The 13,641-nt window shown below is 41.0% G+C and overlaps 1 protein-coding gene across 8 annotated transcripts in view; it reads left to right on the top strand.

Annotated features, from left to right (window-relative positions):
* srcin1a (SRC kinase signaling inhibitor 1a) overlaps positions 1 to 13,641 on the top strand; it is a 99,357-nt gene that overhangs the window by 78,737 nt on the left and 6,979 nt on the right. For 7 of the 8 annotated variants that reach the window (XM_088437106.1, XM_088437105.1, XM_088437103.1 and 4 more), the window contains 8 exons: positions 403 to 533; positions 679 to 826; positions 1,048 to 1,351; positions 1,429 to 1,696; positions 2,726 to 2,865; positions 4,112 to 4,261; positions 5,718 to 6,434; positions 8,692 to 8,820. In XM_088437106.1, the coding sequence (XP_088293232.1) occupies positions 403 to 533; positions 679 to 826; positions 1,048 to 1,351; positions 1,429 to 1,696; positions 2,726 to 2,865; positions 4,112 to 4,261; positions 5,718 to 6,434; positions 8,692 to 8,820 (1,987 nt within the window). The remainder of the gene's footprint in view (positions 1 to 402; positions 534 to 678; positions 827 to 1,047; positions 1,352 to 1,428; positions 1,697 to 2,725; positions 2,866 to 4,111; positions 4,262 to 5,717; positions 6,435 to 8,691; positions 8,821 to 13,641) is intronic. The other variant, XM_088437110.1, reaches the window with a different exon arrangement.

Below are 13,641 nucleotides of genomic sequence, written 5' to 3'. Positions count from 1 at the left end.
TTATTCCTTTTTGATGAAAAACGATCTAAATCTTACACGTTGTCCCTTTAATTTATGTAGTTTGTGCTGAAGCTCATGTCATGTAAAAGTTCCACATTTAATGCCCAAAGAAAGCAACAGTTAAACTGCACATTTGCAATCACAAAGTACAGTATTCAGAAACAATGTTTAACATTTTTGAATCGTAGCGTAAACATTAATTCGGTTTTGCGTTTGCCCCCGTGTTCCCTGCAAGCCACCGAAGTACTTTTCCAAACTTATTAATTACCGCCCACACCGCTCTCCGGTTCAGCTGGCCGCCAAACCTCTGCAGAAACTGCCAGCTGATGGAGCGAGTTAATTGAAAAGAGCGGCGGAGCGACCGATGGGCGTTCATCCTCCGGCTCCTTTCCTCCCCCTCAGTGACCTGGAAAAGTCGGTGGAGGACATCCAGAAGGAGTCGTCCGTCAACCACAAGCTGGTGAGCGTGCAGGAGCTGGAGGAGAAGACGGCCGTCCTCCGAAAGTTGGGCGAGACGCTCACCGAGCTCAAGAGTGAGTCAGACGTTTTGATGACTAATTAAGCGCGGCTCGCCTTGAAAATCTCCCACCCGCCGTCTGTCAAACGTCGAATCTCCAAACTCTCCTCAACTTCCCCGCCAAAGACGGAAGTCATGCGATGTTTTTATCCGCGCCGCAGATCAGTTCCCCAGCCTTCAGAGCAAGATGCGGGTAGTGCTGCGGGTGGAAGTGGAGGCCGTCAAGTTCCTGAAAGAAGAACCGCACAGGCTGGACGCCTTGCTCAAACGCTGCAAGACCATCACGGACACCCTCAATGCCATGCGCAAGTAGGTAACAGGAAAAAAAAAAAAAAAAAAAAATCTTGCTCACTGCGACATTCAAAATCCTTAAGAAAATGAGTGGGCGGTTAATAATAATAATTACGGTGTTGAACTTCGATGACTTAATGTCTCACACGATACATATGCTACCTTTTCTTCTATTGGGAAATAAGTAGAGACACCTGGTGGTCATAATTATATTAAATGTGTCTGACTCGCCCTCCAAGGCAAGCTAACGAGGGCGTGTGGAAGAAACACGAGGACTTCACGTCGTCCAAGCACAACGAGGAGCTGAGGAAGTTCCCCGATTTCGAGCTCCCCACCAGCCCGCCGCTCGCCATCAACGACCTCGGGGGAGGAAACAGCCTGTCCAACTGGAGCCCGCACACCAGCCTGACCCGCCGCCACCACGGGAACCCGGTTGGCCAGCACAAGGACAATCACCCTCCCGTCCCTCACAAGGGCAAAGCCCTGGAGGAGCTGGAACGCCGCAGCGCCGCTGATAAGGCCTTGTCCGTCGAGGTTCGCCTGGTAGGAATCCTTTTGATTCTTCTCCCTCCTCTCTTTTCAATTTGAGGCGGCATCAGCGACATCTGTCGTCTTCCCAGGCGGCCGAGCGGGACTGGGAGGAAAAGCGAGCCAGCCTGACCCAGTACAGCGCTCAGGACATCAACCGGCTGCTCGAGGAGACCCAGGCCGAGCTTATGAAGGCCATACCCGACCTGGACTTTGCCGCCAAGCAGATCAAGCCCTCCGCCAACGCCACGTCCTCGCCGGCGCCCCAGACGCCTCAGAGCGGGGCGGCCACCCCAGAGCATCGCACCGTCAACAACAAGGCCCTGCAGAAGAAGGAAAGCGGTTCCAGGCTGGGTTCCGGTGAGCAGTGGAACAGAAATATCGTCGGCTTCTTAAGATCAAAGAGAGAGAAAAACCTTGCATTTCAGATGAAACTACGTGTTAACCAATTTCTTGTTGAATCATTGAATCATGTTAAACGCACGCTTTGAAGTTTCAGGTACATGACCTACCGCCGCGGGAAAGATAAGTGGGGTACACGCGTACTGATTTTTAACATCTGAACTTATTTCTCAAATGTGATAGTTAACAGCAAAATACATACATTATCATATCTATTAAGCTCATTTCTCAAATCAGACATCTGATGTAGCAAGTAGGGCCCCACCAGTATGGATTTTTTATTTTTAGGATGATGCTGATTTTTACTCTTTGAAAGTCGTAAGATAAATAGTAATTAACAACATTCTCGTCATATGTTTTTTTTTAATGAAGGGTAGCTGAGACCCTTGACTAGTGCTTATCTAATACTAAGCCAATTGAGCACCGTAGTGATAACTTTGACCATTGGATGGCAGTGTTGCCATACATACAACACATATAATACATACTTGTAATTCTAAATAAGGAATGGAGATCTTTCATATGAAAGCACCCATGTTTACATAAACATAGCACCCAATATAAAAAATGAGTGAAAAAATATTCTAAACATCACCCATTTGGGCTGGGCCAAAAGGGCCAAAATCGTCTGATTAAATCAGCTGGACGCCTTAATGTAGTAACAAGACTGACCAGTAAGAGGCAGCATGGTGCCACACAGTATCCAGACTGACAGCAAATACGAAAAAGAAGGAATACATTATAACAACAATTATCCATCGACAATCTGACTTGCTTATTTTGAATTGAAAAAGAGGGATTTGTGATCCGAGAAATAATTTTCACATAAGTTGAGGTTATTTGAAGGAAGAAGTATTTTCATTTTGGTGCGGCTCTGGAATGGACTAGAACAAATTCATAGTTTTTAACAGTCAGATAGTTGTGGTCAAGGTCGGTCACGTTACGGTATATGATTGTTTTGTTTTGTTTTTTTCTATCTCCCCACAGATGAGCTGACGGTGCCTCGCTACCGCACAGAGAAACCCTCCAAGTCTCCTCCTCCACCCCCACCCAGACGCAGCTTCCCGTCTTCTCCGGGTTTGATTACCCGCAGCGGGGAGCCCCTCATTCCCGGGAAAAGTGTCAAGGTGAGCCACGTAAAGCCAAATCTCCCCAAAAACATGTCCATTGCAAACTTTGATGTGCTCAAGAAATCCATTCCACTTCCAGTACAGTATTTACATATTGTAATTTTTTTAAATTTACATATTACTGTATATATTTATATATTCATGAAACAAATTGACAGTGACTTATGTTTACTCTAAACTTGTTTGGTTGTATTTTGTGAAGTCTGTCTTTCAGATCAGTTTGTAGGTGATTGACATTCATTTCAGCATGAGCCTAGCCAATGAGATCAAAACATTTTTGTCTAAGAAACCTAAATTCTTTATACGAGTACCCCCGGGGGGGGGCGTGAGACTTTAACGCGTTTTCTGCAGATATCAGCAAATCTAACAGAATGCTTTTTAATATCGTGACAAGAACAGTACATTTTTCTTTTCAAATTAAGAGCAAATTATTTGGAAGATGAAGCAACTTGAAGCTAAATTGTGTTGTTTTGACTCATTTGCTAAACTTTGTATTCCATTTTTCTTAAGTTGTATATGGATGCGCATTGGTGATAATTTTCTGGCGGAAAAGGAACGGATAATAATACATGATCTGTCTTCTCTAGCTGCTGGATAAAATACCCCTTCAGATACGATAATAAATGTAGTTCCAAAGCTTAGTAAATTAATCTGTTTTAGGGAGATTTTTTTTTTTTTGGTCTAAAAATGCCTTGCACTTATTAGGAACTACTTGTTTAAATTGAGTTGGGTTTGTTTTTGTTTTTTTTAACAGAAACAGTGCACTTTTTTCTAACTAAGAGCAAATTAACTGGAACATGAAGCAACTAAATTGTATTGTAGTCTGTGACTCCTTTGCAAAACATTCTATGCCTCTTATTGTACGGTTTTATACAAATGTACATTGTCTTTAGTAACGCAATTTTCTGGGAGATAAGCCAGAAATGAAACAGATGATTTCACACAAACTTTTTTTCTGAAGTTGCTGAATAAAATAAAGGTAGAGATATCAATCCATATGCCATTCTGAAGTTTATTAAACCAGTCACGGATGGTAATCAGCCTTTTTTTTTTTTTTCTATCCAATAATGCTTTGCACTTGGTAATGAGGTACTTGGCTGAAAAAAAATTCACAAGGGTACCTACCCCCTTATTGGAAAAAAAAAGTTTGACTGTAATACAGATGAATTGTTTTTGTTTGTTTAAAAGAAATGATTTTTCCAAATCACCGTGTAAGTGCATGAAAATGCTTTCTGAATTTCAGAAGTCCGATTCCGAGGAGGCCGAGAGCCAGAAGCCTCACGTGAAACTGAGGAGGACGGTGTCGGAAAACCCTCGTCCGGCGTCCACGCCTCCTACGTTGTCCGGAGACAAGGCGGACGCGGAGCAGGAGAAAAGTTCTACCCAGTCGGAGGTAAGCGTTTCACTAATTGGAAGACAGCGAGCTCCTCGTGTTCTTGGACAGATGTTCGAGCTGCTTGAGTCCGTCTGCGCGCCTGCTCCGCACATTCTGTAAAATCAGATGACTGAGTTCTTTCACGTCAACGTGCACCACACAGATGGACCAACTGCTGAATTTTTAAATGGCCTGCTTGAATTTTTATTTCAATTTTTAAAAAAAAACATGTTTGAGGTTTTTGAGGTCTATGCAGATTTTTGACAGGAAAAAAAAATACCATTTATCATCTGATCAATTTTTGTTTGCCTGCTGCTTTTCAACTATACACAGATTTAGAAATTACAAATAAATTATACACCGGCTTCTAAATTAATTCGTTCCAGATGTCATTTCATAATGTGAATCTCGTAGTGGTGCTTTTTACATGTACAGTAATCCTTTCAAAGCCCCCCCAAATCACTCCTAAACCCTTTAAATTGATCATATTGATTGTAGCACTTGATAATATGAATACAGTTCATTTGTTTGCCTTGAGATGGCGCTGTGGTACTGGTGATGCATGCGCACAACTTTTTTTTTTAGGTCGTTTTTATTTATTTTTTTACATTTTTAGTGATCTTGGCGTCATTTACAAATCCACAGGAGCAATGATATTTATTTTGGAATCATTTTGAGCAGTTTACTCAAGTTTAGTTTAAGGTCATGCCAAGTACTTTCTGTATGTTTTGCTAACATGCTAATGATGTGTTAGCAACATTAACTAGCTAACGAGTGATCCAAGAGGAAGTGTTCAGCGCTGGGCGGCTCGGTGGAACAGTGAAAGGGATCTGAGTTCAAATCCACCTTGCTCCAGCCTTCCTGTGTGGAGTTTGCATATTCTCCCCGGGCCTGCGTGGGTTTTCTCTGGACATTCCGCTTTTGTCCCACACTCCAAAAACATGCATTGTAGGTGTATTGGACATACTAAATTGTCCTTTGTTGTGAGTTCTCCTTTCATATCCTGAATTGTCTTCGGGTAACTAGAGACAATATTTTTCCAAAGAGGCATTTTGTATCCTGAATTTTCTTTTGTAACTAGAGACAATATTTTTCCAAAGAGGCATTTTGTATCCTGAATTTTATTTTGTAACTGGAGACAATATTTTTCCAGAGGCATTTTGTATCCTGAATTTTCTTTTGTAACTGGAGACAATATTTTTCCGCAGAGGTTTTTCGTAATTTTTTATAGACGTTCCTAAGTCGAGGTACCATTGCATATAAATGGGATTTATATACCAGTAAATACAATAAAACACAAATATTCAGTGGTAGCAAAAATGCTATGAATAATAATAACAATAATAATGTATAATAACATTAATCCTCGTGTGTTTGTGTTAGCGATATTTAAATGTTCGCGCATTTGTTAGATTCCCGATGCCGTCATTGTGTTTCAATCCCAAATAAATTGAAGTGCTTTCCTGGTTTATAGGGCAAACTTTTGCGTAGCGTTCCTCGCATCACGTTGAGCGAGCGTCCCGTCCGAGATGCGCCCCGTTGTTCCGTGACCCCCGGCTCGTCGCCTCCCACGCGTGAGCTAGAGTCTCAGGACGTCAAACAGGAGGTGACTTTGCTCCTGACGGAACTGGAGATGCGGGCGCTCTCGCCCTCGGAGGCCCAGGAGCTGAGCGGCGCCATGGGAGTCATTTTGCAAACGCGCACCGTGTCGGCGCGCGCCGCTTCATCGCTTTCCGAGGCGCACTTGAGCGAGCGCCCTCTGCTGCTGCTCTTCAAGGAGGAGGCCACGCTCAAGGAGGCTTACAAGCTCCTGCTTTCGATTCTGGAGACGCCGCAGCCCAAACCCAGAAAAAAAACGCCGTCTTACTCCAACCGGCCGAGCGCGCTGGCGACGGCTCTGAGGAGAGGAATACAAACGGGAGACGTTGTCCTAAAACTCCAAGCTAGCGCCGACCCCGCAAGTCCAGATCTTTCTTCGGATCTTTCCACATCAAACCTGGCATCCGTAGAGTGCAAGCCGGAAGAAAACGTCCGCCAGAGCACGTACAAGAGGCTGGACAGCTTGGAGGAGACCATTCGGGAGTTGGAGAGCACCTTGCAGGAGATCGGCGGAGGTTACCGCGCGCAGGACGCCGGCGGCAAAACGGGCGCCAAGCCGCCAGTCCCGCCCAAGCCGCCCACGGCCAGACAGGTTCATGCCTCACGCCTCCCCGCCCGACACATTCTTTTCCTCATTTCCTCTCCGAGGGTCTGCGGGGAACTTTTCACGCCTCTGATGTCTGCTCCCCCATTGGCTGAGAAAAGGAAAGGGGCGGGACAGACACCAGACTTGTCTTGCGCTGTGATTGGCTGTTGGCTGTCTGTCTGTACTCTCTCACCCGTCATGCTTTCAACTGACAATAAAAAAGAAACACTTTGGATTTTTTATTGTCCTTTCTTTGCTTTTATAACAAAACACTTCTCATCTTTGTTGTGCTGTGGAAATGATACCGTTTTATTGTGATACTAAATTGATGTTTTTTTTTTTTTCATGGAAGCCTATTTCTGCCCCAGAATTTCTCCAAAATAATGAATATAGCGTGGCCCCTATAATTGCTGTGGGACTGAGCAATGCTGTAAATAGAGAAATTTTGTCAGTAATTGATAACTTCGTACGAAACTCTCCAAAAATTGCTCTCAGCAATACAGACATTTTGGCAGAAAAAAACAATATTTACGTCAAAACACTGCTTTTAGGCCGATTTGCCACAAGATAGAGCTAGTGAATAGGTGAGCTTCAGATAAAAATTCTTGTCTTAAAATTTGGGAATTTTTTTTTTTGTAGAAACATGGAGGAAATTTCCAAACACAAGCTTGCAATATGAGGAGGTTCACTGTATATATGGATGTCTCTATTAAAGATTTGTCTTATCGATTATAGATTATTCCATCAAATAATTGGACAAAATTGTATTTTGCATTAAAGTGTATGACACAAAAAAATCTGCCTTTTAGAATAATTACTTGTAATTGTTGTTAATTACAATTATTGTTGTTTATTTTGTACTGTTTAGAATCAAATATTTTGATCAAACAAACTGCACAAAACACAACAGAAATCAATAATTACTGTTAAAAGGCTGAAATTTGAGGATTTTAATAATTTTAAGCTCAACACTGGCTCTGACAGATTACACAATTAATAAAATATAGCAGTTGTCAATTAATATAATTGATTAGTTGTAGGTTAATCGATTATTTTGACATTATTTTAATTTAAAATACCAATCATATGTATTGAGAATATTTCAAACATTTTTTCTAAACTGCATTTTAATGGAATTAATATCAATTTCAAAATACTTTGGACAAAGATCTTTGCAGTGTATTTTAGGTGGGGATAGGAATTATAAATCCCAGAAGCATAGATAATTGTCATCAATTTGATGAGATTCAAAAAAATATGCTACATTGGAATAGATAGGCCTTTCTATACAAAGATCCGCATTGTTTTTTAGATGCATTTTTATTAGTGGTATCGGTGCTTGCTTTTGGATCGGTGACTACTCTAGGTTTCATTCTCGCACTAGTATCTGCCTGAAAAAAAAGTGATATCAGACATGCCTAATTTTTGGAAAGTGTACAATCATTTTCACAAAAGTGACGTTTGGACTGAAATGGGCTTCCATACCTTTAAATAACAGTTGCTGCTGCCCTGTAGGGCTGCACATATTACGCATGTCAAAATCCACCACTGCCTGCAACATATTGAATTTTATTCTGGCACATTTACGCAATCCTACAATTAGATACAACACCCAAAACTTGATAGTGTTTCTGTGAGTTAATTTATTCATTAACACGTCTATGCCGTTTCAAGACAGCTCTTGTTTTGGATCTCATTAGTGCCCATTGAAAAATGAGCAACTTCAACATGGCCTCACTGCCATTTATGTCGACATGTGACACATTTCCAGTCGCTGCGTTAGCGCAGCTTCCCACTCGCTAGCCAACTGTCATATTCCACTGTCACATACACGAATGGGGATCTTCTTTCCCGCGGGTTCGGCGGAGGATTTCAAAGTCCTCTCGCGTTGTTTCGTCATGGCCGCGCTTGTCGTTGCATCACTCGCTACACCGTCGCTCGCCAAACGCTTACAACTTATTGTGTTGGAAGGCGAAAGCGATGCGGCGCGACAGCTTGTGAAGTTCATCTCGCATTAAGTCAGACACGCGGCCCACTTTTTTTTACTGCGCCTCCTTCTTCTCTTTGCAGAGGTGGCAAAAGCACTGCCGCTTTGCATTTAAGTAGAATTAAAGAAAGAAACTTGTGAAGATTGATTCCGATAATAGTAGAACGACTGATTCCACACCTTTATTTACGCGAGAGTACAAAGTACAGACTCTCTTTCATATGTTTTCTTATGCAAGATTTTCTGGTAAACTTTCCTCCCTTCTGTCTTTTCCAGGGAGGGAACAGCGCTTTGTGCAAAGTCCCGCCCGCCCCGGCTTCCAAACTGAAGCAGCTGCAGCAGCAAAATAGCACCGATAAGTTCAAAGGTGGCAAGAGGGAGGACTTTGTGAAGACCCTGCAGCAGGTAAGACCTTCTCGGAGGTTGTGTGCATGCTGTGTTGACTTCACCTGCATGGTACCTCTCTTCCATGTCGTAGTAACCGTAATCGCTGTCATCATGAAAGTGTATTTAGTAGGCACAGAGAAGCCTTTTGATGTTTGATACGTGTTACGAACAACAAGCGCCTTTTGGGTGTCTCAGTAAACCTGAAAACTTGGGGTAACATCATTGTCAAATAGACTTTTGCGTGATTAACTATTCGTTTCCGAAAAAGTCCTAGCTTGTGGGTACTGGTCTAAATTGCGTGAGTATACATGTTTTTCTCGTGACTTTGAATCAAAAATGTGTGGGTTTGAATATTTTCCTTGCAACCCTGAATTATGTGGGTTGCAATTATTTTCTTGAGACTGCAAACTTAAGGCATAGTCTACACGTAGTAGGGTTCTTGCAAATGTGCCGTAAATGTCAACGTCTATACGTGCTGTTTTTTTTTGCTGGTGTAAAAACTGAAAATCTCTAAAACTTGTTTGTGTGTACCAAGCATTAACCAGAGATATATGTCATCACTCCACTCTATTTCCCGCCAAAGACGCCGACATCGGTGACATTAACTCATTCAGTGCCATGTACGAGAATTCTCATCTTTTAAAATACTAATGATAGTAATAATTAATAAAATTCTGGTCAAATACATTTTTTGTGGAAAAGAGCTGACACCCTTGACTAATGCTTACCTAATATAAGCCAATTGAGCACTGTAGTGATAACTGTGACCACTGGATGGCAGTGTTTCCCCACTCACATCACAGCTATTACCTACATCAATTCAAACTGAAGAATGGAAGTCAATCTTTCATGTGGCAGCACCCATATTTACATAGATATAGCACACAATACACTGTTGGCCTTGAAAGGTAAGTGACAATGATAAATATACTGGCCATCTACTGTAGAGGTTTCCTTTTCCAATAACGCTTGGCACTGAAAGAGTGAAAAATGCAAGTTCTTTCTGATTAGATAGAATTAATTAGAATTGTGAGATTGTAAGATTTGTGTAGCAACGTTTTTTTTCCTCTTTTTTTTCAATCATCCATTCTGGATGGAGGCTTTTTTGCACATAAAGGGGAGGAGAATACGGTGGTTACGTGTAGACAAGGCCTAAAACTTGCAAGTGCTTTTCAATACCACTCTCACTTCTTCATCTGCAAAACTTCACACCACACGACTTCACGTCTGCGCACAAACCTCTCGAGTAAATTGCCTCCTGTGGGTACGAATCTCTTTTCTGCGGAGTGCCTCCTTTGAGTGCGAAGCACAATATGCAAATTGGAATGACGTCAAGTCAACCTTGCAGGGAGAGTAGTCGAGCTAAGAGAACAAAAATGGAGGAATATGGCGCTTTTAACCGAAATTACACAGATGGGCAATTTTCAAGCTCTTTCATCTGTGTCGCGTAATGTGGTAGGAAAATGCCATGAAGAATTTTAGGTGTAGTGTATTTTAGGATGACCGTATTTTACGCGCCATGCGGTGCACCGTATTATTAGGCACGGTCTTGATTATGGGCTCTACTGTAGCTTCATACCTAACCCATACATAGGTTGCACCGTTTTCAAAGTCGCACGCTTGAACATACGTTGGGCAATAAAGCGGAAAGTACGTAATTTTCTCTGAATGGTTTATCGCTCCAGCGTACATCCTAAATGTATTATGTAATATTCTCTGATTGGTTTATCGCTGTGCAGCGTCAGCATGAAATGATTCGACAGGCAGGCCAGCCGAGAGCTTACAGAATTAGCGCAGTATTGTTTTTGCAGGATTTGGGACACAGTGCCAACACAAGGCACGCTTGAGCTAGGGAACTGTCGTTTTTTTATTGAGGAAATGACATTTTTATTTATGTCTTAAGATACAGAAAATATAGTAGTGATTTTCATTCTGCTGATCCGTTTTACGCTTTGACCAAGTTCTGCGCATTGGTGAAAAGCAGATGATCGAAAACCCATTTAGTTGTCACCAAGTGAGTAAGTTTCATCTTGATTAGCCGTCAAAGTCGTCCCCTCCGCCGCCGCCGCCTTGTTGATTTGATGAGACTGCTCTCGGGTAATCAGCGCGTTTTTCAGCTTCTTTGCCGCTCGGCTTTTGTGATTATGAGCATTTACAAGGATGCAGATCAATTTTTTGACATCAATGATGACTAGCGTCCTAATGACAGATGCTAGTACCATAATAATAGTTGATGTGATGCTCAGGTGCAATTCAAAATAGTGGAACTGAACATGGGTATCTTTTAATACCACAACCATATGAAACTTTTTTTTTTTCTCTCAATGATGTCATGCCCCAGAGCCTAATCCTTACAACAAGCCTAATATGAATTTTGAAAACAACTGCATATTTTTATTTACATTCTCTATGTCAGCGGTTCTCAAAGTGGGGTCTGTGGCCTGACTCTTAGAGGGTCCGTGAAATAATTTGGCTTATTAATAAAAATATACAGGTTGATTCATTTGTGTTTTATATGAAATTGTGAAAGTATTCATTACTCTTCAATAAAGCAATCTATTCAACCAGTTTAACTCATTCAATGCTGGGAACGGTTTTTTTTTTTTTTTAACAGTCCAGACATTTAGTCACGTCCTGATTTAATGCTTAAATATCGATCGCATGGACCCTTAAAAAAAAAACAAAAAAAAAACGCAATAGTACGTCCCTGGCATTAAATGTGTTCATCTGTTTTAAAAACGTAATCATTTTGAAATTTGTCCAAATGTGTCTACAATTGCTTGCTAATGAGGCGATGAAGCCAGCATAGCTAAACTGGCATTTTATTTGAAAATGCTGTTTTTGTCTTGATCATTTTCAATTGGAAATTGGAATGTGGAATTGACCCAGGATGCTTGCAACTTGCAATTTTGATTTTCTAAACTTCAGGATAGCTGAAAAGTAACAAATATAATTGATGTCAAATTGTATCTGTTGTGAATAAAAAGGGCACATTGATTTTTTTAAGTTTAATGACTCTAATACATTTTAATTTTGAGGGTTTTTTTCCGCAAATATTTGCAATTGGGGTCCTTGGAATAGTTGCTTTCTAAAAGGGTCCTTGACTCAAACATTTGGGAACCCCTGCTCTAAAATATGAAAATCAATATGGATAACATTAATAACACAAATAATACAGAACAGACGATTGAATTCATTAAATCTCACATAGATACCAAAACACTAGACAAATATAAAAATGAATGTGTAAACATTGATTAAAATGATGCTAGCCATTAGCTGCTAACGCCAGCTGCCAAACTGATACCAAATGTAAGGTTAGATCAGTAAATAAATATATTTAGACTTAAAACTTATTAAACCCCAAGTTTGAGTCTGCACAATACCTAGTAAATATTTGTTAAAATTCATTGACGATTGGATGATAATGAGCCGGTAATCTTTAGCTGACGTCACATGGTTACCACCCTCGAGAGGCGTTTAGGTCGACAATTAGCTTAAAGTGTCCGTGCGCTTTCTTTTCATCGAGTCTTTTCAAAAGGAGACAAAAAGAGAAACAGCAAGCTGTGAGTCGGCGTCATGCTGAAATAATGAGATTAATTTGCCTTTCATGAGACAAGTACGGGAATCCGCTGGGCTCGCGGCGAAGCTGGCGGACGTAAATTGCGGCAGGCGGAAGCTTGGGACATAAAGGAGAGGAAATAGCGAGGATGGAGAGAGAGAGAGAGAGAGAGAGAGAGAGAGAGAGAGAGAGAGAGAGTGCGTTCTCTTCTCATCATCATCAGCATCATCCCATCATCCCGGATAATCAGAGAATGAAGAGGCGCCATTGGGATTTCAACCAATCCCATCTCAATCTGGGGCCACCAAAGTTTCATGTGATGTTGATGAATTACGTTTTTTTCACCCTTTAAAAAAAAAAAAAAATTCTAGTGGCTTTACTTGACATGCCTCAGTAAGTTCAATTTCCGTTCCTGCAAAGCCCTCATGCATTCTTATCGTAACAGCAATATGCATTTGAGCTACGCATTCGTAGTTTGCATCACGTCATACTTTAGTTGGTCGTATTAATCCTTTAAGATTTACTTCAGGAAGACATATTGTGGAAAATTGTGTTTTGAATTGCTTGTATGGACTTTGTAGTACCTGTCCCATGAGTTCCCAAGTGTGACAGCTTCATGGTTAATGTTGGGCTAATTCCACATTAAGTGTGGTTTAGATAAACTGAAAGTAACCAACCAGATTAATTTAGCAATCTGAACGAGAAGATGTTGTGCTTTTAATGTATTTTAGCCACGTGGAAATTACCCACCAAATGTTGCGAAAATGCAAGATGTTCTACATTAAATGAAGTTTAGCCATAGCACACTGAGATTACCATCAAAGAAATTAGCTTGCTAATCTACAACTTTTTCAAATATACAATATATCTTTACATATATAGTGCTTTATAACAGCTACCGCTGTTACAAAGCCCTTTACATAACATTTAACAAAAAACATTCTACATTACATACCACTATGCTACAATGAAATTACTCACCAGAGACATTGAGCTAGAAGCTAGCTAAATGTCTCTGGCTAGCTGCTAGCTAAACTACAAGCTGTTTTGCATTAAGTGTAACTTTGCTATACTGAAATTACCCACCAAATGTTGCTAGCTAAGATGCTAGCTACATTAACTGAATCTTATCTACACTGAAATTACCCATCAACGAAAGAGAGCTAGCTAAGCTAAAAGGTATGCAGTACAATACACCATTATTTATATAGTGCTTTACAGAGCTGTTACAAAACCTTTACAAAACATTAAAAAAGAATCTACATGAAATGTAGCTT

This window comes from Hippichthys cyanospilos, chromosome 16 (assembly GCF_059441005.1).
Source record: "Hippichthys cyanospilos isolate Australia breed blue-spotted pipefish chromosome 16, RoL_Hcya_1.0, whole genome shotgun sequence".
Classification (NCBI taxonomy): Eukaryota; Metazoa; Chordata; class Actinopteri; order Syngnathiformes; family Syngnathidae; genus Hippichthys; species Hippichthys cyanospilos.
Note: the sequence above shows the minus strand (reverse complement) of the source record. Positions and strands in the feature narration are given on the sequence as shown.